The sequence below is a fragment of the Salmo salar genome, unplaced genomic scaffold, assembly GCF_965601325.2.
Source record: "Salmo salar unplaced genomic scaffold, fSalSal1 ptg000467l, whole genome shotgun sequence".
NCBI lineage: Eukaryota > Metazoa > Chordata > Actinopteri > Salmoniformes > Salmonidae > Salmo > Salmo salar.
Window position 1 is genome coordinate 242,554 of NW_027675395.1, and position 22,723 is coordinate 265,276.

The following is a 22,723-nucleotide window of genomic DNA, read 5'->3' on the forward strand; positions in this document are numbered from 1 at the left end:
AGCTCTGGTCCAGGGCGTTTATACGTGCAACTCGCTGAAGGCTCAGCGACAGGCAAGCCGCACGTAAACACCCTGGACCAGAGCTAGGTATTTCTAGCAGTCGCATATAACGAATCAAAGGCAACAGGATAGGCATTACGTTATATATATATATATATATATATATATATATATATATATATATATATACACTGCTCAAAAAAATAAAGGGAACACTAAAATAACACATCCTAGATCTGAATGAATGAAATAATCTTATTAAATACTTTTTTCTTTACATAGTTGAATGTGCTGACAACAAAATCACACAGAAATAATACATGGAAATCCAATTTATCAACCCATGGAGTTCTGGATTTGGAGTCACACTCAAAATTAAAGTGGAAAACCACACTACAGGCTGATCCAACTTTGATGTAATGTCCTTAAAACAAGTCAAAATGAGGCTCAGTAGTGTGTGTGGCCTCCACGTGCCTGTATGACCTCCCTACAACGCCTGGGCATGCTCCTGATGAGGTGGCGGATGGTCTCCTGAGGGATCTCCTCCCAGACCTGGACTAAAGCATCCGCCAACTCCTGGACAGTCTGTGGTGCAACGTGGCGTTGGTGGATGGAGCGAGACATGATGTCCCAGATGGGCTCAATTGGATTCAGGTCTGGGGAACGGGTAGGCCAGTCCATAGCATCAATGCCTTCCTCTTGCAGGAACTGCTGACACACTCCAACCACATGAGGTCTAGCATTGTCTTGCATTAGGAGGAACCCAGGGCCAACCGCACCAGCATATGGTCTCACAAGGAGTCTGAGGATCTCATCTCGGTACCTAATGGCAGTCAGGCTACCTCTGGCGAGCACATGGAGGGCTGTGCGGCCCCCCAAAGAAATGCCACCCCACACCATGACTGACCCACCGCCAAACCGGTCATGCTGGAGGATGTTGCAGGCAGCAGAACGTTCTCCACGGCGTCTCCAGACTCTGTCACGTCTGTCACATGTGCTCAGTGTGAACCTGCTTTCATCTGTGAAGAGCACAGGGCGCCAGTGGCGAATTTGCCAATCTTGGTGTTCTCCGCCAAATGCCAAACGTCCTGCACGGTGTTGGGCTGTAAGCACAACCCCCACCTGTGGACGTCGGGCGCTCATACCACCCTCATGGAGTCTGTTTCTGACCGTTTGAGCAGACACATGCACATTTGTGGCCTGCTGGAGGTCATTTTCCAGGGCTCTGGCAGTGCTCCTCCTGCTCCTCCTTGCACAAAGGCGGAGGTAGCGGTCCTGCTGCTGGGTTGTTGCCCTCCTACGGCCTCCTCCACGTCTCCTGATGTACTGGCCTGTCTCCTGGTAGCGCCTCCATGCTCTGGACACTACGCTGACAGACACAGCAAACCTTCTTGCCACAGCTCGCATTGATGTGCCATCCTGGATGAGCTGCACGACCTGAGCCACTTGTGTGGGTTGTAGACTCCGTCTCATGCTACCACTAGAGTGAAAGCACCGCCAGCATTCAAAAGTGACCAAAACATCAGCCAGGAAGCATAGGAACTGAGAAGTGGTCTGTGGTCACCACCTGCAGAACCACTCCTTTATTGGGGGTGTCTTGCTAATTGCCTATAATTTCCACCTGTTGTCTATTCCATTAGCACAACAGCATGTGAAATTTATTGTCAATCAGTGTTCCTTCCTAAGTGGACAGTTTGATTTCACAGAAGTGTGATTGACTTGGAGTTACATTGAGTTGTTTAAGTGTTCCCTTTATTTTTTTTAGCAGTGTATTATATTCAATACATCTAGCCTACTTGGAATATCTTGGCTTGGTATTCTATACCTTCTACACATTAAAGGTTTTTTCAAAATAACCTACATCTTTAATACCAGTGAAAAAAACTGAAATTAGACCAATTAAGACTGATTGAAGGCCAGGTACAGCAAGCCATTTAACTGGGCAAGTCAGTTAAGAACAAATTCTTATTTTCAATGACGGCCTAGGAACAGTGGGTTAACTGCCTTGTTCAGGGGGCAGAACGACAGATTTTTACCTTGTCAGCTCGGGGATTCGATCTTCAACCTTTCGGTTACAAGTCCAATGCTCTAACCACTAGGCTACCTGCTGGTTACTGGCCCAACGCTCTAACCACTAGGCTACCTGCTGGTTACTGGCCCAACGCTCTAACAACTAGACTACCTAATGGTTACTGGCCCAACGCTCTAACCACTAGGCTACCTGCTGCTTACTGGCCCAACGCTCTAACCACTAGGCTACCTGCTGGTTACTGGCCCAACGCTCTAACCACTAGGCTACCTGCTGGTTACTGGCCCAACGCTCTAACCACTAGGCTACCTGCTGGTTACTGGCCCAACGCTCTAACAACTAGACTACCTAATGGTTACTGGCCCAACGCTCTAACCACTAGGCTACCTGCTGGTTACTGGCCCAACGCTCTAACCACTAGGCTACCTGCTGGTTACTGGCCCAACGCTCTAACCACTAGGCTACCTGCTGGTTACTGGCCCAACGCTCTTACCACTAGGCTACCTGCTGGTTACTGGCCCAACGCTCTAACCACTAGGTTACCTGCCTCCCCAATGTCTGTTATACACATCTCAATCTACATCTCTAAACGGAAGATACAAGTCATCCATCTGAGCAGGAACATGGAGGGAAGACTTTCCCAAATGGACACTGGGCGGCTGCAGGCAGGTTCTCTACACTGCTGTTAGTGATAGACAGAATTCAACCATATCTCTCCCAAAATCTATTTAGGGTTGGTCTGAATATCTCTGCGTCAATGATTCAATTCATTATCTTGACTGAGAGCTAAAGATTTGTTCTCCATTCCTTAAACATGATTTATAAGTTTAGGGAGGTAGGGAGGGGTAGCGAGAGGGAGAAGAGTGATTATTAACAGGTAGATCTTGACAGGGCTCACCATGAAGAGATACAGAGTACGGTAGAGGACTGAGAGGAATGTTTGATTTGTGTCGATGGCTGTAAGGTAGATGGTGGTGTACTATTGTCCCTCCCCATGCCCCCGAGTGGTGGCTCCACCCTGTTCTCTCCCTGGGTGTTTGCACAGGTCTTTAAATAAGCTGTGTTCATTGACTCAGCCTTCGGAAGCAAGCCAAACAGAAATAGAACTTGGCTCTATGCTCACCTAGTGACAGAATGACGAGCTAGCTAATCAAAGGGCCTCCCTGAACAAAGCTGGCTTGCTCTCCCCTCTCCATACAGAGCTGTTTACTGAGCTCTGGTTGGAACAGTGAGTTCGATAACCAAGTCCCCACCGGATAAGTACACAAACGGCAGCCTTTATCCCTATATAGTGCACTACTTTTGACCAAAGCATATAGGGAAACCCATAGGTTTCTGGTCAAAAGTAGTACACTACATAGGGAATAGGGTGCCATTTCAATGTGTCATGAGTCCAGTTGAACAACTTGTTCTGTATTTGGGGGGGGGTAGATGGTCATATTGGTAACCAGGTTTATCCGTCATTTCTCATCCATTTCCTGCTTTGTAATTGTTTGGAATCAGACAGTCCATTAAATGGATCATAGATAAGTCTAGAAGCTGAGCTTACTGAACCAGTAGTTCTAATGTGAAGAGACATGTAAATCAATCCTTTATATCTATATCTGTAGAATGACCATCCATATCACTCAGACAGGACTGTCCACAATGGAATTAACCTCTATTCCAACTGGTCGGCCCCAAGGGGGATTTTATTTTGCTACCCCAAGTTCTCTGAGCAAAAAATTATATATATTTTTTGTTGTTGTTGGAGATAAAAGACTAAAAACACCAGCCAATCAGCTCTAAGTGATTTAAATGTTGTAAATCTGTTAATAGAGATGTGTGATCGTACTGCGCCTCGCAAAAGTATTCATCCCCCTTGGCGTTTTTTTCTATTTTGTTTCATTACAACCTGTAATTTAAATGGATTTTTATGTGGATTTCATGTAATGGACATAAACAAAATAGTCCAAAACGGTGAAGTGAAATGAAAAAAATAACGTTTCAAAAAATAAAAAAACGGAAAAGTGGTATGTTTATATGTATTCACCCCCTTCGCTATGAAACCCCTAAATAAGATCTGGTGCAACCAATTACCTTCAGAAGTCACATAATTAGTTAAATAAAGTCCACCTGTGTGCAATCTAAGTGTCACATGATCTGTCACATGATCTCAGTATATATACACCTGTTCTGAAAAGCCCCAGAGTCCGCAACACCACCAAGCAAGGGGCACCACCAAGCAAGAGGCACCATGAAGACCAAGGAGCTCTCCAAACAGGTCAGGGACAAAGTTGTGGAGAAGTACAGATCAGGGTTGGGTTATAAAAACATATCCAAAACTTTGAACATCCCACAGTGTCATTAAATCCATTATTATAAAATGGAAAGAATATGGCACCACAACAAACCTGCCAAGAGAGGGCCGCCCACCAAAAATCACAGACCAGGCAAGGAAGACATTAATCAGAGAGGCAATAAAGAGACCAAAGATAACCCTGAAGGAGCTGCAAAGCTCCACAGCAGAGATTGGAGTATCTGTCCATAGGACCACTAAGCCATACACTCCACAGAGCTGGGCTTTACGGAAGAGTGGCCAGAAAAATCCATTTATTAAGGAAAAAAATAAGCAAACACGTTTGGTGTTCACCAAAAGGGATGTGGGAGACTCCCCAAACATATGAAGGTACTCTGGTCAGATGAGACTAAAATTAAGCTTTTTGGCCATCAAGGAAAACACTGTCTGGCGCACACCCAACACCTCTCATCACCCCGAGAACACCATCCCCACAGTGAAGCATGGTGGTGGCAGCATCATGCTGTGGGGATATTTGTTTTTCCCCCCATCGGCAGGGACTGGGAAACTGGTCAGAATTGAAGGAATGATGGATGGCGCTAAATACAGGGAAATTCTTGGGGGAAACCTGTTTAAGTCTTCCAGAGATTTGAGACTGGGACGGAGGTTCACCTTCCAGCAGGACAATGACCCTAAGCATACTGCTCAAACACTCGAGTGGTTTAAGGGGAAACATTTAAATGTCTTGGAATGGCCTAGTCAAAGCCCAGACCTCAATCCAATTCAGAATCTGTGGTATGACCCAAAGATTGCTGTACACCAGCAGAACCCATGCTACATGAAGGAGCTGGAGCAGTTTTGCCTTGAAGAATGGGCAAAGATCCCAGTGGCTAGATGTGCCAAGCTTATAGAGACATACCCCAAGAGACTTGCAGCTGTAATTGCTGCACAATGTGGCTCTACAAAGTATTGACTTTGGGGGGAGGTGAATAGTTATGCACACTCAAGTTCTGTTTGTCTTATTTCTTGTTTGTTTCACAATTAAAAAAAAATATTTAGCATCTTCAAAGTGGTAGGCATGTTGTGTAAATCAAATGATACAACCCCCCCCCAAAAAACGTTTAATTCCAGGTTGTAAGGCAACAAAATAGGAAAAAATGCCAAAGGGGGGTTGAATACTTTCGCATGCCACTGTACACAAATGTAAGCAAGGTTTGAAATGAATATGTTTTAGTCAAACATTATCTGTTTGGGCTTCTTGCCCTGACCATCTGCTCTAGACCATCTTTCTTTAAAAACACATACATAGATATAAACACACACATACATGATCGTCTGGGCTGGGGGCCACTCCTTAAAACACCTCTGTGTGTGTGTGTGTGTGTGTATATATATATATATATATATATAGCTAAATTCAATTGCGATGCAGCCTAGTTTGTGTTTACAATTCCCATCAAACATTGATTACACACACACAAAAACAAAATGCTTGGTTGAAAGTTTGTACTCAATTTTAATTTACAATGCACGTTACCCCAATATAATCTTATAAAAAAGAGCAAGTCTAGCTAAGAGAAAATGCTGCCCAGCAACATTCATACCAAAACAAATATTCATGGAAATATTTATCAAATTTCTCACATTTTTTTCTTTTGTTTTTTTTTAGAAAATATTTTTCTATTGAATTCAGACATTATTTTTCAATTTAGTGTAACCTTCTGCTCAACAACAACACTGCACAACATGAAGAGAACGGTTTCAATATGCCCGTATTTGCTATCGTTTCTTTTTTTTGTAGTGCAGAACAATAACATATTTGAACAGTGCTCCCACCCACCCTCATGCAAACCGCCTCCATCATGCTGATTTTTAAAATCCAAGTTGTAGAAAAACGAAGAATACAAAAAAGAAAAAAAATTTAAAAGATGCTTCAGAGGTCTTGTTGAGAAAAGGAAAAAAAAAAAGGCCCTGTTTGGTGAGGCTAATACTGGTAGCCTGAGGTACAGAAGTCTACAGCAGCGCTCCAAAAGACACCCTAGATGTTATATAGTGTTGACAAGGCTCTACTCAAAAAAAAAAGTAGTGCACTATATAAGGAATAGGGTGCCGTTGGGGACGCATCCTATAAAAAAAAAAAAAAAATCACAGATACTCAACAGACAACGTTGATCTCCTCTGGCCAAATACAGGTCGTTATCGTCACATCAGAATATGCCGTTGACAATCCTATGGTAAAACAATTGCTCACGATGCTGGATAATTACTCAGTTTGACAACAGAAACATACACAACAAAAACAGAAATCAGTGTCTGCCTTTGTATACATTGTGATATCCCGGTGACTGAGCCTGACACCGCTGGAGACGGAAGCCAACCTGCCTCGCTCTGTTCTAGCTAGCCGGGCTAATTAGGAGTTAATTTAGCATCTCCACAACGCCCAGACAGACAGACAGACAACAACAACAAGACAATGAGCCATTCTCCATCTTTCTCTCTCTCCAGGTTTTAGGGTTTATGGAGAAAGGCTTAACTTTGATTTAGCGGTGGCCTGTGACGCCATGCGAAACGTCTGGGAGTTTAATCCCACGGAGGGTGCGTGATAGTCTGGGCTGGGGGCCACTCCTTAAAACGTGAAAACACCTCTGTCCCATATGCATCCAAAATAGCACCCTATTCCGTATTTTGTGAACTTTACTTTTTACCTTTTTTTTTTTTTTTGGACCAGCGCCACATAGGGGGTCAAAACTAGTGCACCGTTTAGGGAACAGCGTGCTATTTGAGACGCCGCCTCTTGTCTATCTGGGTCTCTGACTGAAAAGGGCTGGTCTGAGGCCTGTGGAACTATGGGTAAAAAAATACAGCGGACTGACTATCTCAACACAGGCCTGAAACCTAACTCGAGATTGTGCAAAGCTCCCATTTGACGTCGACAACTACACGTCTTGCGCAAAACAAAAACAAAAAAAATCTGTGTTAATTGTTTCTGATCTTAAGTTAGGATAGGCTTTGGACCCAATCCTAACTCTTTGTATTTAACTCTTGATATTTACATTCCCCTTCTACCCAAAAGAGCTCAAAGCAGAAGTAAAGCCATTCGATTAGGACAAAGAAATATACATATATATATTTAAACAAATAATAAAAGAAAAAAAAATGTACAACGTGTGCATATCTGACGCCGCCAGACATCCAAAATAAAAACAAGCATACATCATTCTGATTAAGTCGAAACGTAGTGAATGTACTGACAATACTAAATGCCAGACGAACGTTAGCTAGTTCACCAAAGATTCTTTAAAAGGAACAAGAAACCAAAAGGGAAAAAAGCTATACTTTTCCCCCCCTCCACATCTAGTGAATAGTTTATCTTGTGACTCAACACAACAGGTCTCTTTTAGAAATGTATCCAAATAGTCAAAAAAATTAAAAATAAATTAAAAAAAGTGGACAATTCCTGACCTGAAACTCCCAAAAAAATAATTATAATTCTCATCATGTGAACCAATCTGAACACACAAAGAAGACAAGAGTGAAATCTCTCTGACAGTATATATCATCTCTGGGAGGAGAGAGGAAGAAACTCCAGTACGATTATTAAGAAGCAGTGGCGAGCTATCTATCTATCATCACCCTGTTGACTCAAAATGGCACCCTATTCCCTATATAGTGCACTACTTTAGACCAGAGCCCTATGGCACCCTATATAGTGCACTACTTTAGACCAGGGCCCTATGGGGAATAGGGTGCCATTTGGGAAGCACACAACCAATGAGGTATCCTATTTCATGTCCCTGCCCTCTTCTCACTGGCTGTTGTTGTTGTTACACGCCCCATTGTTGTTGTTGTTGTTGTTGTTGTTGTGGGCGGGGCTGGCCCCCTCTACACCGGGTGCTTGGACGTTGTCGGCCAGGTTGTGAGCGTGCTCCAGGAAGAGGTCCTTGAGGACAGACAGCTCCTTGCTGAGCAGCTTGATCTTAGCTTCCAGCCTCTCGTTTTCCTCTTTCAGCTCGTTGACGCGTTGCTGCGTGTCCTGGGCCTTCTGTTTAGATCTCATTCTGCTCTTCTTCACTGCCAGATTATTCCGCTCTCTCCTCTGACGGTACTCGTCACTGTCCTTGTCCCCTGATGTCTTCTTCATCTTACTGGGTGGGGTGGCCTTGCCTCCTCCTCTTCCGGCTGGGGTCACAGGGACTAGCTGGGGTACCTGCTGTAAGCTTCCTCCTGGTGGTCCTGATGTTGGTGGTGGTCCACTAGCCTGGCTCTGGATCACACTAACAGTCCCTCCGTTTTGCTCCGTGTTTATCTTCTGCTGCGACCGCTCGCTCATTTGGTTCGGATCTGCTGACCACTAGTCTCACTGTCCGTCTGCTATGACTGGCGTGCTGGTTGGGTGCCACTCTGGATGAATGGGCTCGGCGGTGTCTGGATGCACTCCTGTACACTGGGGAGTTTACTGGAGTCTGGAAGGACAACGGAAATATGTTAGTCTTTCACTTTGCCCCGAGAAGAAGGTAAGATACACATGTTGATAGGGATTAATTATTTAAAAAAATAGGCTACACACAGGTGACAGCTAAGAACATTCTAGACTATGAGCTTTTAGTCAGAACTACTTGAGTCAGGGTAGTCAGGGAAACAGCACTTTTAGTCAGACTACATGAGTCAGGGTAGTCTGGGAAATAGCAGGACAATTTGTTTTAATTTAACTAGGCAAGTCAGTTAAGAACAAATTTTTATTTACAATGACGGCCTACCCTGGCCATACAGCCTGGAATCGAACCAGGGTCTGTAGTGATGCCTCTAGCAGTGAGATGCAGTATCTTAGACCGCTGCGCTACTCGGGAGCCCCATATCATTTCTAGTAATCTTGATTTCACCAGAAATAAAAGTCTTTGTGTAATTGGTCAGCTGCTCAATTAAGATCTGTGTCCGTATCAGTTATGAGAAGAGATGCTAGAACGAGGAACCCCACCCTCTCTATTTACAAGTTAATAAGGACAAGTCTATGGGTCAAATGCCCCCCCCCCCCCCATCAGAAATTCAAAATATGCTATCCACCTGCAAAATCGTGATTTGTCCAAATAACCAGTGAGGAAAAAAATCCAAGCACTGGAACTATTTCTGCTCGTTTGCTATTGGTGCCCATAGTATGAAGACAGATCTACAGTCCCATGTATGTTCACAGTCTTCCCCATCAGAGATTACTTTTATTGTAAAACACATTGATGCAAAAAAACATCTAGAATATGTAGCTTTATAATATTGTGTATTTCGTATTGACATTAAAATGTTGATGGGAATTTTTGGTGTAAAACAGATGGTTTTGGTTAACCTCTCTTGGGTAGGGGGCAGTATTTTCACAGCCGGATGAAAAACGTACCCAAATTAAAACGGCCTACTACTCGGGCCCAGGAACTAGAATATGCGTATTATTAGTAGATTTGATAGAAAACACTGAAGTCTCTAAAACTGTTTGAATGATGTCTGTGAGTATAACAGAACTCAAATGGCAGGTAAAAACCTGAGAAAAATCCAACAAGGAAGTGGGAAATGTGGTGCTTGTAGTCTTTTCAAGTCACTGCCTATATAACACACAGTGACTTAGGATTCATTGTGCACTTCCTAAGGCTTCCACTAGATGTCAACAGTCTTTAGAACCTAGTTTCAGGCTTTTGCAGTGAACAGAGAGCGAACAAGAAGGCCGGGAAGTTGGTGACTCAGAAAATGACATGAGTTTTGTGGCGCGCATTCACGTGAGGGGTAGCTGTGTTCCATAACGTTTTTCAAGACATTGGAATCGTCCGGTTGGAATATTATTTAAGTTTTATGTTAAAAAGGCCCTAAAGATTGATGCTATACAAGATTTGACATGTTTCAACGAACGTAAATAACTATTTTTTTTTTGTAACTTTTTGTCGCGAAATTTTGGCCGCGCTTCCTACATTTGGAGTAGCTTACTGAACGCGAGAACAACAAGGAGGTATTTGGACATAAATTATGGACTTTATCGAACAAAACAACATTTATTGTGGACCTGGGATCCCGGGAAGTGCCTTCTGATGAAGATCAAAGGTAAGTGAATATTTATAATGCTATTTATGATTTTAGATGACTCCAAAATGGCGGGTATATGTATTGCCTGGTGTATGTTTCTGAGTGCAGTACTCAGATTATTGCAAAATGTGCTTTCCCCGTGAAGCTTTTTGAAATCTGTCACAGTGGTTGCATAAAGCAGATGTTCATCTATAATTCTTTGAATAACAGTTTAATATTTTATTAACATTGATAAGTATTTTTGTAAATTGTTGTGCTGATTCACCGCAGTATTGGAGGCAAATATTTTCTGAACATCACGCGCCAGTGTAAAATGCTGTTTTTGGATATAAATATGAACTTTATTGAACAAAACATACATGTATTGTCTAACATTGAGCCCTAGGAGTGTCATCTGATGATCGTCAAAGGTTAGTGCTTAATTTTTGCTGAATTTCTGTTATTCGTGACCCCTCTCCTGCTTGGAAAATGGCTGTGTGGTTTTTCTTGTGTTGTACCTGTCGTAACAATCTAATTTTATGCTTTCGCCGTAAAGCCTTTTTGAAATCGGACAATGTGGTTACATTAAGGAGAAGTGTACCTTTACATTACATTTACGTCATTTAGCAGACGCTCTTATCCAGAGCGACTTACAAATTGGTGTAAAATAGTCATATGTTTGAGAACTTTGAATTATGACATTTTGTTGTTTTGAATTTGGCGCTCTGATTTTTCACTGGCTGTTGAATAGTGTGAACCGTGGGTGGGACTGTAGCATCCCACCTGCCGAAGAGGTTAAGCCCCTCCCTCAATTTGCATTAATTCACCAAAACATTTGGCTAGAAATCACCAGCATGTTATTCTCCTTGAGGGAATTCACCCACCAAAACATTTAGCTAGAGTCACCAGCATGTTATTCTCCTTGAGGGAATTCACCCACCAAAACATTTAGCTAGAATCACCGGCATGTTAATCTCCTTGAGGGAATTCACCCACCAAAACATTTAGCTAGAATCATCAGCATGTTATTCTCCTTGAGGGAAAGTGAAAAATCCTAGCTAACATCAGTGTGATAAAGTGACACAGGGAGAGAGAGTTGTGTGTATGTGACATGTCTCTCCGTTCAGCTGTCTGCTAGTTAGTGTTGCCTGTGGTTGCATCACCTCATACCTCCCTCCGTACATGGCAGATAGTCTTTGTGCCACCGGAGAGAGAGAGCGAGAGAGAGGGGGGGGGGGGGGGGGGGGGTCCGTAGCCATGCAGTGGTAAGCAACGGACGTTTTTGGGGATTAAAAAAAAAAATATTGTGCCGGTGAATTCACTAAACACTAACACACAACGTTTGACGTGAGACTAACTAGTTAAACTAGCTAGAATGTTTTATGGAAATACACAAAAAAAGCTTTGAGAGAGTGAGTGATTTGGCAATAGCAGGAGGCGTGGAGCTTGGCTTGCTAACGCGTTAGTTTGTTAGCTAGCTAGACAACTGGCTAACACAAGCTAGCAGCATTTCCCACAACCGAAAATAACACTACCTAACGTCAAAACAAACACACACTTTGGACGCCCCATCACTATATACTTTGTTGTTTACTAAACAGCGGTGTGATAAACCAAACTAAAGTTTTAATTTTTGAGTTGTTGTGTAATTTAGCACGATTGACTTACAGCTTGTGTGATTCCAGTTAGCCTAGCTAGCTATACCTTTTCCATAGAAGATGACTTGGAAAACATTGCCAAAAAAAATTAAAAATCAACGACGTACCTTGTCTGCTTTTTAGGTGTCGTCAATTGCCCATCAAAGTATAAAAAGTTAGGAGTAAATGTCCGTTGACCATATAAGTTAGTTGATGGAGTCTGTTTTGTTTGTTTAGATCATGTACCTAGAGCTACTCGAAGTATTGCGAAATCCTTTTGACCATGTAGGGAAATCTACCAGCTCAGCCAATCAACGGCGCCAGTGAGGATGGGTGACGCAATAAACTGCTTGATTGATAGGTTGAACAACCAATGGGAGAACGGTGTTTGCACTTTAGTTATTAGGGTTATTTATGTCATATTTACATTTACATTTAAGTAATTTAGCAGATGTCATATGAAAAATTATGTCATGAGTTCACACAATGAATTAGTTCATTGCTTAATGACCTTATTCGGGGAAGAGGCGTAAAAATTTCCAACAGTTGACATAAGTTATTTTTTTTTATTTAGTTCAAAAACTTAAATATACAAAATTGCTCTTGATATATCATGTGATAACACAGTTGTGCGTGTAAATAGCCTGCCATGTGTGATCTCCCTATCTTTGGTGTTGTAGCATCATCTTGGATCATCCACATTGTGCAGCCTATCACACACACACAGATTCTTAAAGTAGCCTTCAACTAAAACATTGTCCTCTTTTTGGCAAAACAAATCATTTTCAAATCACGTTGGGAAGCATAGATTCTATCTTTTTCATTACCTCTCTCTCTCTCTCTCTCTCTCTCTCTCTCTCTCTCTCTCTCTCTCTCTCTCTCCCCTGTTCAGTATATTGCTGTGAACAACAGACCATAAAAGTATATAGTTTTAATACACGTGTCAGAGGTAGTGATTAGTTTGGCTAATATGATTGGTCAGAAGTGGTAGACCCATGTGGGACTATTGCCATCTTCACCTGTAAAACCCTTGTAAATCAATCCCAATAGCATATCTCAACATTATAGACTATCTCTGTGTGACAGACCACTAGGTGGTGCTAGACTATGCCACCACTTGAACTGATGAAGAGCCAAGGGGAACTCCAAAACGTATACGCCTTCAATTGAATGAAGATAATCAATCAATAAATAAGGTTTTATTAATAATGTGTCACATCTGATTATACATATTTATCTTTCTTTCTCCTTCCATTTCTCTCTTTCTCCCACCTGTTCTCCCATCCCCTCTCTCTCTCTCTCTCTCTCTCTCTTTCTCTCTTTCTCTCTTAGTGAACCTTTTGCACCTGGTATTCCATTTGTGTCATCAGTAACAAGAGCCACCATGGAAATCGAGGCACCGACAGCATCGATGGATCCCAAGTTTAAGGACTGTCTAGTCGTCCGTGCTGGCGAAACGTTTGTTATCGGAGCGGATATTCTGGGGACGCCACTCCCCAGAGTCAAGTGGTTAAAAGACGGAAAAGAAATTGATAAAACTTCCCCGAGAACGGAGGTCGTAAAAACATTTGAACGCACCGTTTTAACAGTTCTAGATTGCATCAGAATAGATGGCGGACAGTTCGTCCTGAGTCTCAGCAATGTGCCTGGAAAGAAAGACATACCTGTCAATGTTAAGTTTCTCGATAGACCTGGTCCACCTGATGGTCCAATGAAGATAACTGCTGTGACTGCAGAGAAAGCCACCCTTCACTGGAGTCATCCGTTACAAGATGGCGGTGCCAGTGTTTCCCATTATATCATTGAAAAGAGGGTAACCAACCGCGTGTCATGGACTGTAGTCGAACCGGAAACCCAAGCTGTCAGCTACAAAGTGACTAAACTTGTACCTGGCACTGAGTACATCTTCAGAGTTAAAGCAGTGAATAGGTTTGGCACTGGTGACCCTCTTGAATCAGACCCGGTTACTGCATGTTGTCCGTTCAAGCCGCCCAGCGCTCCTTCCACACCTGAAGCAAGTGCTATAACAAGCGACTCAATGGTCCTTACATGGAATCGACCAGAAAACGATGGTGGTTCAGAAATGGATGGCTATATCGTTGAAAAACGTGATAAAGACGGTGTTAGATGGACAAAGTGTAACAAGAGAAGACTTAACGATATCCGGTTCAGATGCACCGGACTCACCGAGGGACATTCCTATGATTTCAGAGTATCTGCTGAGAATTCTGCTGGTCTGGGAGTGCCAAGTGAACCAACAGGATATATCAAAGCTTGTGACCCTTTATATCCACCAGGTCCTCCTTACAACCCTAGGGTGACAGACCATTCAACCACAACCGTGTCTATCTCATGGACAAAACCCATCTATGATGGTGGAGCAGCCATCAAAGGATACGTTGTTGAGATGAAGGAAGTAACGGAGGAAGAGTGGACAACTTGTACACCACCAACTGGTGTAGAAGAAACACACTTCACTGTGAAAACACTGAAGGAAAATCGAGAATATAACTTCCACATCTGTGCGATTAACACTGAAGGAGTTGGGGAACCAGCTGATGTCCCAGGGACTGTAGTTACATCCGATTGACTTGAGGCCCCTGAGATTGAACTAGATTCAGACCTTAGGAAAATGGTGTCAGTTTGGGCGTGTGCAACACTACGTCTATTTGTCCCATTCAGAGGAAGACCTGATCCTGTAGTCAAGTGGTCCAAGATGGAAGGATCTCTTACTGAGCATGCACACATTGAGGTCACAAGCACCTACACAGTCCTTGTCATCCACACTGTCAACAGACTTGACACTGGCAAGTATGCCTTGACTCTTGAGAACATCGGCGGTATGAAGTCTGCTTTCATTAATGTCACAGTGTTGGATTCACCAAGTGCCCCTGAGCACGTTGAAGTCAAGGACATCACCGGAGATTCTGTATCACTATCCTGGGAGCCTCCACTGATTGACGGCGGAGCTAAGATCACACATTACATTGTGGAGAAGAGAGAAGCTCAAAGACGGGCTTTTACCAGTGTTTCAGATAACTGTGGAAGAAATAGAATGAAGATCGACAACCTTATACAAGGGGGACTTTACTATTTCCGCATACTAGCAGTTAATGAGCTCGGTGTGGGTTTGCCAGCAGAAACACCAGAACCAATCAAGGTATCACAAGCTCCTTTGCCTCCTGGTAAAGTTACCGTTGTAGATGTTACTCACGACAGCGTGAGTCTGTCATGGGAAAAGCCTGACGATAACGGTGGTAGCAGAATCAAATGCTACGTAGTGGAAATGCAAACCAAGAGCGATGACAAATGCACTGTGTGTTCTGAGATAAGGGGATTGAGATCAACTATTGATGGGCTCTTAACAGGTGAGGAATATTCATTTAGGATTAGTGCAGTCAATGAAACAGGCAAGAGTGAACCTAAGCTACTGGCAGAGGCTGTCGTAGTAAACGACGACACAATGGAACCTATCATAGATCTAATGTGCAACTCATTCAGTGTCAAGGCGGGAGACGATCTGAAAATCGATGTTCCATTTAGAGGCAGACCTGAACCTGAGGTTTCATGGAACAAAGATGGTGTTGAATTGAAGGAGACAACCAAGGTTAGCTTTCTTACATCTAATAACTCATCAAAAATCACTATCAGAAACACAACGCGGGAGGAATCGGGGAACTATGAGATCACCTTAACCAACACAGTTGGTAGAAAATCAGCCATAAAAGCTGTTACCATCTTGGATAAACCAGGCCCACCTGGTGCAATCAAGGTAGATGAAGTCAACGCTGACTATATTTCACTGTCTTGGGATCCCCCACTCTACGATGGAGGATGTCCAATCAGCAACTACGTAGTAGAGAAGAGAGATACTACCACTACAACATGGAAGACTGTTTCAGCCACAGTTGCCAGAACATCTATTAAAGTTCCTCGTTTGACACAAGGCACTGAATATCAGTTCCGTATTGCAGCTGAAAACCGCTACGGCGTTAGCCGTGCTGTGGAGTCCGCTTCAGTTGTTGCACAGTACCCCTTCGAGGTACCTGGTCCTCCCACTACCCTCCATGTTGCTCAAGCTACAAAGTCCTTCATGTTGGTTACATGGAATGAACCGGCCAATGACGGTGGAAGTCCAATCATCGGTTATCACCTGGAAATGAAGGACTATAGCAGTATTCGCTGGACAAAGACTAACAGAAGACGTCTCATTGCTGATACAGAATTTAAAGTGAATGGCGTTGAAGAAAGCTTGCAGTATGAATTCCGTGTTTCTGCTGAGAATATCGCTGGCGTTGGACCGTACAGCAAAGCCACTGAGCCTATAGCTGCGAGAGATCCATGTGATCCTCCTGCTAACCTTACAGTTACGGACATCACAAGAACTTCCATTTCTCTTACTTGGTCCAAGCCGGAGAATGACGGTGGAGCCAAGGTGACTGGCTACATTGTTGAACGCAGGGAACTTCCAGATGGTTGTTGGTTGAAGTGCAATTTCACCAATCTCCAGGAAACTTGCTATGACATTGAAGGCCTTACGGAGGATATTCAATATGACTTCCGTGTTATTGCAAAGAACTCTGCTGGAGTACTCAGTGAGCCATCACAATGTACAGGTGGCATCACAGTCAAGGATAACGTGGTTCTACCTCGTATTGTCTTGGATAACAAGTATAAGAAATTAGTCATTGTCAAAGCTGGAGATGTTCTGAGAATCGATGCAGATATTTCTGGGTGCCCACGTCCAGTCATTTCATGGTCAAAGGATGGTGAAAAAATTGAGGTCAAGGCAAGACTAGAGATCACTTCAACACACACTACCACCACATTACTAGTCAGAGACACTATTCGAAGAGACTCGGGTCAATACACTGTAACAGTGCAGAACATTGCTGGTACAAGATCCCTGTCTGTAAACTGTAAGGTTCTCGACCGCCCTGGACCATCCACTGAGCCATTGGATGTGACTGGTCTGACCGCAGAGAAATGCACTTTGACCTGGGGACCACCTCAAGAAAATGGTGGTGCAGATATTCTGCACTATATAGTTGAGAAATGTGAAACCAGTCGTGTCACCTGGACTTCAATATATGAAGACGTGAAGGCTACAACATGCAAGGTCACCAGTCTGCGTAAAGGAAATGAATACATCTTAAGAGTAAAGGCAGTGAATGAATATGGAGAAGGTGAAGCCTTGGAGAGTGAGCCAACCAAAGCCACAGATCCATTCACTGTCCCCGCTGCACCAACAGATGTTGAAATCACCAGTGTAACAAGTGAGACGATGACAATCTGCTGGAAAAGACCTGAGTCCGATGGAGGAAGCAGCATTTCTGGTTATGTTATTGAAAAACGAGAGAAATCTGGATTGCGCTGGGTAAAGGTGAACACAAAGCTTGTGAATGACCTTAGGGTCAAGGCATCCAATCTCTGTGAGGGATGTGAGTATGAGTACAGAGTCTATGCAGAAAATGTTGCAGGCTTGAGTCCCCCAAGTATTCCTTGCAAACTGACAAAAGCGGAGGATCCACAATTCCTGCCATCACCACCAGCTAAACCCAAAGTCATTGACAAAACCAAGACTTCTGTAACTCTTTCATGGAATAAGCCATTGTTTGATGGGGGAGCTGCTGTAACAGGATACTGTGTTGAATATAAGAGAACAGATGAAGAGGACTGGTGCGGCAGTGTTTCAAACACAGAGAACACTGAATTCACTGTCGTTGGATTGACATCTGGAGCAGAATATGTATTTGTTGTCAAATCCATCAACAAGATTGGTGTCAGTGAGCCAAGCCTTCCTACTGATCCACAAGCAGCTGAGGACAGAGAAGAGGAACCACAGTTTAATATCAGCAATGAGATGCGAAAGACTCTTCTTGTAAAGGACGGCAGTTCATTCACCTTAACTGTGCCATTCAGGGGCAAGCCTGTTCCTGACGTTATGTGGGACAAGGCAGATGTTGACCTGAGAGTGAGGGCCAGTATTCATACCACTGATACCGTCACGTCTATCACAGTGGAACAAGCAACAAGAGATGACTCTGGAAAATATACAGTGACTTTACAAAACGTTGCTGGAAAAGTCACATGTACATTAAATGTCAGGGTTCTTGACTCTCCTGGTCCACCATGCCGTGTTGGGGTCAAGGACGTTACCAAGTGCTCTGCAACAGTCACCTGGGATACCCCAGAAAACGAAGGTGGTGCTGCTGTCACCAACTACCTTGTTGATATTCGTGAGGTGAGCAACAAGGGATGGACCAGAGTCACAGATTCATGTCCTCGTCTGACCTACAGAGTGTCAGACCTACAAGAGGGAGGAGTGTACTACTTCAGAGTCACTGGTGAAAACCAGTATGGAATCGGCTTGCCAGCTGAGACCAAATACGGAGCAACGATTACAGGTATGCTAGAACTGAAGATCCAAATGTAAGCTTTACAATATATATTTTTCTAATTTCATTTTAGTATTATATTTTCAAAAAACTGTAGTTTTTTTCCCCCCTTGATTTCAGAAAAACCCAGCCCACCACAAACCATCGAAGTCACCGAGATCACCAAGGAAAGTGTGTCCCTGTCATGGACCAAACCTGAGAATGACGGAGGTAGCAGAATCACCAGTTATCGAGTCGATGCTCTCGAGAAGGGTCAGGATAAATGGGTGAAGTGTGGCGTCACCAAGACCGTCCACTTTGTGGTGTACGACCTGAAGGAAGCTACTCAGTACTTTTTCAGAGTTCGTGCTGAAAACCACGCTGAATTCAGTGACCCTACAGAAATGGCTCTCCCTGTGTTAGTTAAAGGGCAACTTGGTGAGTTGTTGCCCAGTCCTACATTTACACTTACTAAGGGTAGAGAATTGCTGAGTATAACCCAAGATAGATGGTTTACTACATTCATAACCCACGATAGGTAGTTTACTACATTCATAACCCAAGATAGATAGTTTACTACATTCTGGAAAACGAATTCTTACATGTAGATTGTTTCATTTTGATCTGAAATAACATGTCTTCATCTATCTTTCAACAGAACCTCCTGAGATGAACATGAACAAGTTCCCTGACAATATAGTCTACGTCAGAGCAGGATCAAACCTGAAATGCCAAATCCCACTTACTGGGAAACCTGCGCCAAAGATTTGTCTTTCAAAGAACGATGTTGTGTTGAAGTCAACGATGAGATTCAACTCTGAAGTAACTCCTGAATATCTTATCATCAGTCTTCGTGAGAGCACCGCTACTGATTCAGGAAGGTACGACATATGTGCCTCCAACACCAGCGGAGCTTCCAGGTCTTTTGTGACCATTGTGGTCCTGGATAGACCCAGCGCCCCAGTTGGTCCTATTGGAATGTCTGAAGTGACAGAGGACAGTGTGAGTCTGACTTGGCTTCCTCCTCGTTATGACGGCGGAAGCCCCATCACAAACTACATAATAATGAAACGAGAAACGAGAAACGCCAACTGGACTGAAGTCTCCTCAGTCGTTGTGAAATGCACAATGAAAATCATGAAGCTCATAACAGGACTGGAGTACCAGTTCAGAATCAGGGCTGAAAATCGCTACGGCATCAGTGAGTACATCGACTCTGCAACCGTCAAAGTGGATCTTAACTACAGTAAGTTATATACTACTCTATTCATGTTTTATGTTTGTATTTTATATACATATATACATGTATATACATCTGTATATGTAACATATATACTTGTGACAGACCACTAGGGGGCGCTGTACTATGAGACCCCTTGAACTGATAAGGAATACCTGACAACGTGTTATTGTACAGGGTAAAAGTAACATACTTAGATTCATTTCTAAATGTTATTTTCGTTCGTCTATAGCCGTTTCCGAAGCTCCGTCACCTCCGATCGTTACGTCTGTAACCAGAGAAAGCATCACCGTCGCCTGGACGGAGCCGAACTGGAACGGAGGAAGACCAGTAGTTGGATATCATCTTCAGATGAAGGACAAGAACAGCATCCTGTGGCAGACGGTTAACAAAACCGTTATCCGCGCCGCACACTTCAAAGTGACAAACGTCATCGTCGCTGGTCTCATCTACGAGTTCAAGGTGGCAGCAGAAAACGCAGCTGGATGCAGTCCCCTTAGCAAGATCTCAGACGCTGTACTGGCGATTGATGCTTGTGGTAAGGAGACTTGGTTACTTTCAGTAGTGGTTGTCCATCACATTTCTTTATCGCCTAGTGGTTGTCCATCACATTTCTTTATCGCCTAGTGGTTTGTCCATCACATTTCTTTATCACCTAGTGGTTTGTCCATCACATTTCTTTATCACCTAGTGGTTTGTCCATCACATTTCTTTATCACCTAGTGGTTTGTCCATCACATTTCTTTATCACCTAGTGGTTTGTCCATCACATTTCTTTATCACCTAGTGGTTTGTCCATCACATTTCTTTATCACCTAGTGGTTTGTCAATCACATTTCTTTATCACCTAGTGGTTTGTCCATCACATTTCTTTATCACATAGTGTTGGTCCATCACATTTCTTTATCACCTAGTGGTTGTCAATCACATTTCTTTATCACCTAGTGGTGGTCCATCACATTTCTTTATCACCTAGTGGTTTGTCCATCACATTTCTTTATCGCCTAGTGGTTTGTCCATCACATTTCTTTATCGCCTAGTGGTTTGTCCATCACATTTCTTTATCACCTAGTGGTTTGTCCATCACATTTCTTTATCACCTAGTGGTTGTCCATCACATTTCTTTATCACATAGTGGTGGTCCATCACATTTCTTTATCACATATTGGTTGTCCATCTCATTTCTTTATCACATATTGGTTGTCCATCACATTTCTTTATCACCTAGTGGTTGTCCATCACATTTCTTTATCGCCTAGTGGTTGTCCATCACATTTCTTTATCGCCTAGTGGTTGTCCATCACATTTCTTTATCACATAGTGGTGGTCCATCACATTTCTTTATCGCCTAGTGGTTAGTCCATCACATTTCTTTATCGCCTAGTGGTTGTCCATCACATTTCTTTATCACATATTGATTGTCCATCACATTTCTTTATCACATAGTGGTGGTCCATCACATTTCTTTATCACATATTGGTTGTCCATCACATTTCTTTATCACATATTGGTTGTCCATCACATTTCTTTATCACCTAGTGGTTGTCCATCACATTTCTTTATCACATAGTGGTGGTCCATCACATTTCTTTATCGCCTAGTGGTTAGTCCATCACATTTCTTTATCGCCTAGTGGTTGTCCATCACATTTCTTTATCGCCTAGTGGTTGTCCATCACATTTCTTTATCACATATTGGTTGTCCATCACATTTCTTTATCACATATTGGTTGTCCATCACATTTCTTTATCACATATTGGTTGTCCATCACATTTCTTTATCACATATTGGTTGTCCATCACATTTCTTTATCACATATTGGTTGTCCATCACATTTCTTTATCACATATTGGTTGTCCATCACATTTCTTTATCACATATTGGTTGTCCATCACATTTCTTTATCACATATTGGTTGTCCATCACATTTCTTTATCACATATTGGTTGTCCATCACATTTCTTTATCGCCTAGTGGTTGTCCATCACATTTCTTTATCGCCTAGTGGTTGTCCATCACATTTCTTTATCACCTAGTGGTGGTCCATCACAGTGTGGCGTAGTCAGCAGGATTGAGTTATATCTATTCATCATTAAAACCTCACGTTACACTTGCTTTTTATTTTTTTATTTTTTTTCTCCAATATCACTGTGTACTTCCTTTAAACTTTCTATGTATTAACAACTGTATCTGAACCTCTAAATCTTTTTGTTGTTGTTGTTGTTGTTGCAGAGCCTCCAACCAACGTCCGGATCACTCACATCAGAAAGTCTTCCATCAGCCTTGAGTGGTTGAAGCCTTCTTACGATGGTGGTAGCAAGGTCACAGGTTACCTGATTGAGAAGAAAGAGGGCGAAAGAGACAGATGGACGAAGGTCAACTTAACCAACGTTTCTGACACACACTATACGGTGACAGAGCTGAACGAGTGTGTGGTTTATGAATTCAGAGTCGTGGCAAAGAATGCAGCTGGATCGGTCAGCAATCCGTCCGTCACTGCCGGCCCGGCGATGTGTGTGGACACGGACGATTACGAAGAAGATTAGATTGGGGTTTTATTTTTTTTTAAATAGTTGATTTGTTTTAATTGTCAGAGGCTATACTTGTATTGTTGTGAAAGTGGTTGAAGTCGTTAAAATTGCAGTTGGTTTTTCTTTAAAAGTTGAGATTTAAAAAATAAGTAATTGGTGTGGTTACTGAAATAGCTATATTTTTTGATTGGTAGAAGATATTTCTGTTTTGATAGCTGATTTTAAATAGCAGAGAAGATTTGATATGCTCCTATTATTGTCTGACTTGTTGGGGTCAAAATAGTTGATTTGTGTGTGAAGTCACAGTGTTTTTACAGTGGATAAAATGTTGGACGTCGTCACTTGTTTATGAATGTTTTTGGACTAGAGTGTGAGTTTTACAAGGTTGAAGAAATCCCATGAAAACATATTGTCAGCCATGTGGACTGTTTGCACATTTTTCACATTTGATTGGTGTTGATAGCTTTAACGGTTTAAGAGAAGAAATCAAAAGGCTGTTAGATAATGGTAGTGGTGCTGCCTCTACTCTCTCGGCGGGTAGCCTAGTGGTTAGAGTGGAGGGGCGGCAGGTAGCCTAGTGGTTAGAGTGGAGGGA

General features: G+C 42.8%; 2 protein-coding genes across 2 annotated transcripts; one reads left to right on the forward strand and one right to left on the reverse strand.

The window, feature by feature from the left end:
- Positions 1 to 5,803: 5,803 nt before the first annotated feature.
- Positions 5,804 to 12,269, reverse strand: LOC106562805 (CCAAT/enhancer-binding protein gamma). The gene is made up of 2 exons (XM_014127822.3): positions 12,109 to 12,269; positions 5,804 to 8,770 (listed from the first exon to the last, which is right to left on the reverse strand). The coding sequence occupies exon 2, from the start codon at positions 8,635 to 8,637 to the stop codon at positions 8,113 to 8,115; it is 525 nt and encodes a 174-aa protein (XP_013983297.1). The 5' UTR covers positions 8,638 to 8,770; positions 12,109 to 12,269; the 3' UTR covers positions 5,804 to 8,112.
- A 958-nt stretch (positions 12,270 to 13,227) lies between these two features.
- LOC106562804 (titin) lies at positions 13,228 to 22,143 on the forward strand. The gene is made up of 5 exons (XM_014127821.3): positions 13,228 to 18,387; positions 18,499 to 18,795; positions 19,016 to 19,603; positions 19,830 to 20,135; positions 21,830 to 22,143. Exons 1-5 carry the CDS (start codon positions 14,613 to 14,615, stop codon positions 22,141 to 22,143), a joined length of 5,280 nt encoding a protein of 1,759 aa, XP_013983296.3. The 5' UTR covers positions 13,228 to 14,612.
- The last annotated feature ends 580 nt before the right edge of the window (positions 22,144 to 22,723 follow it).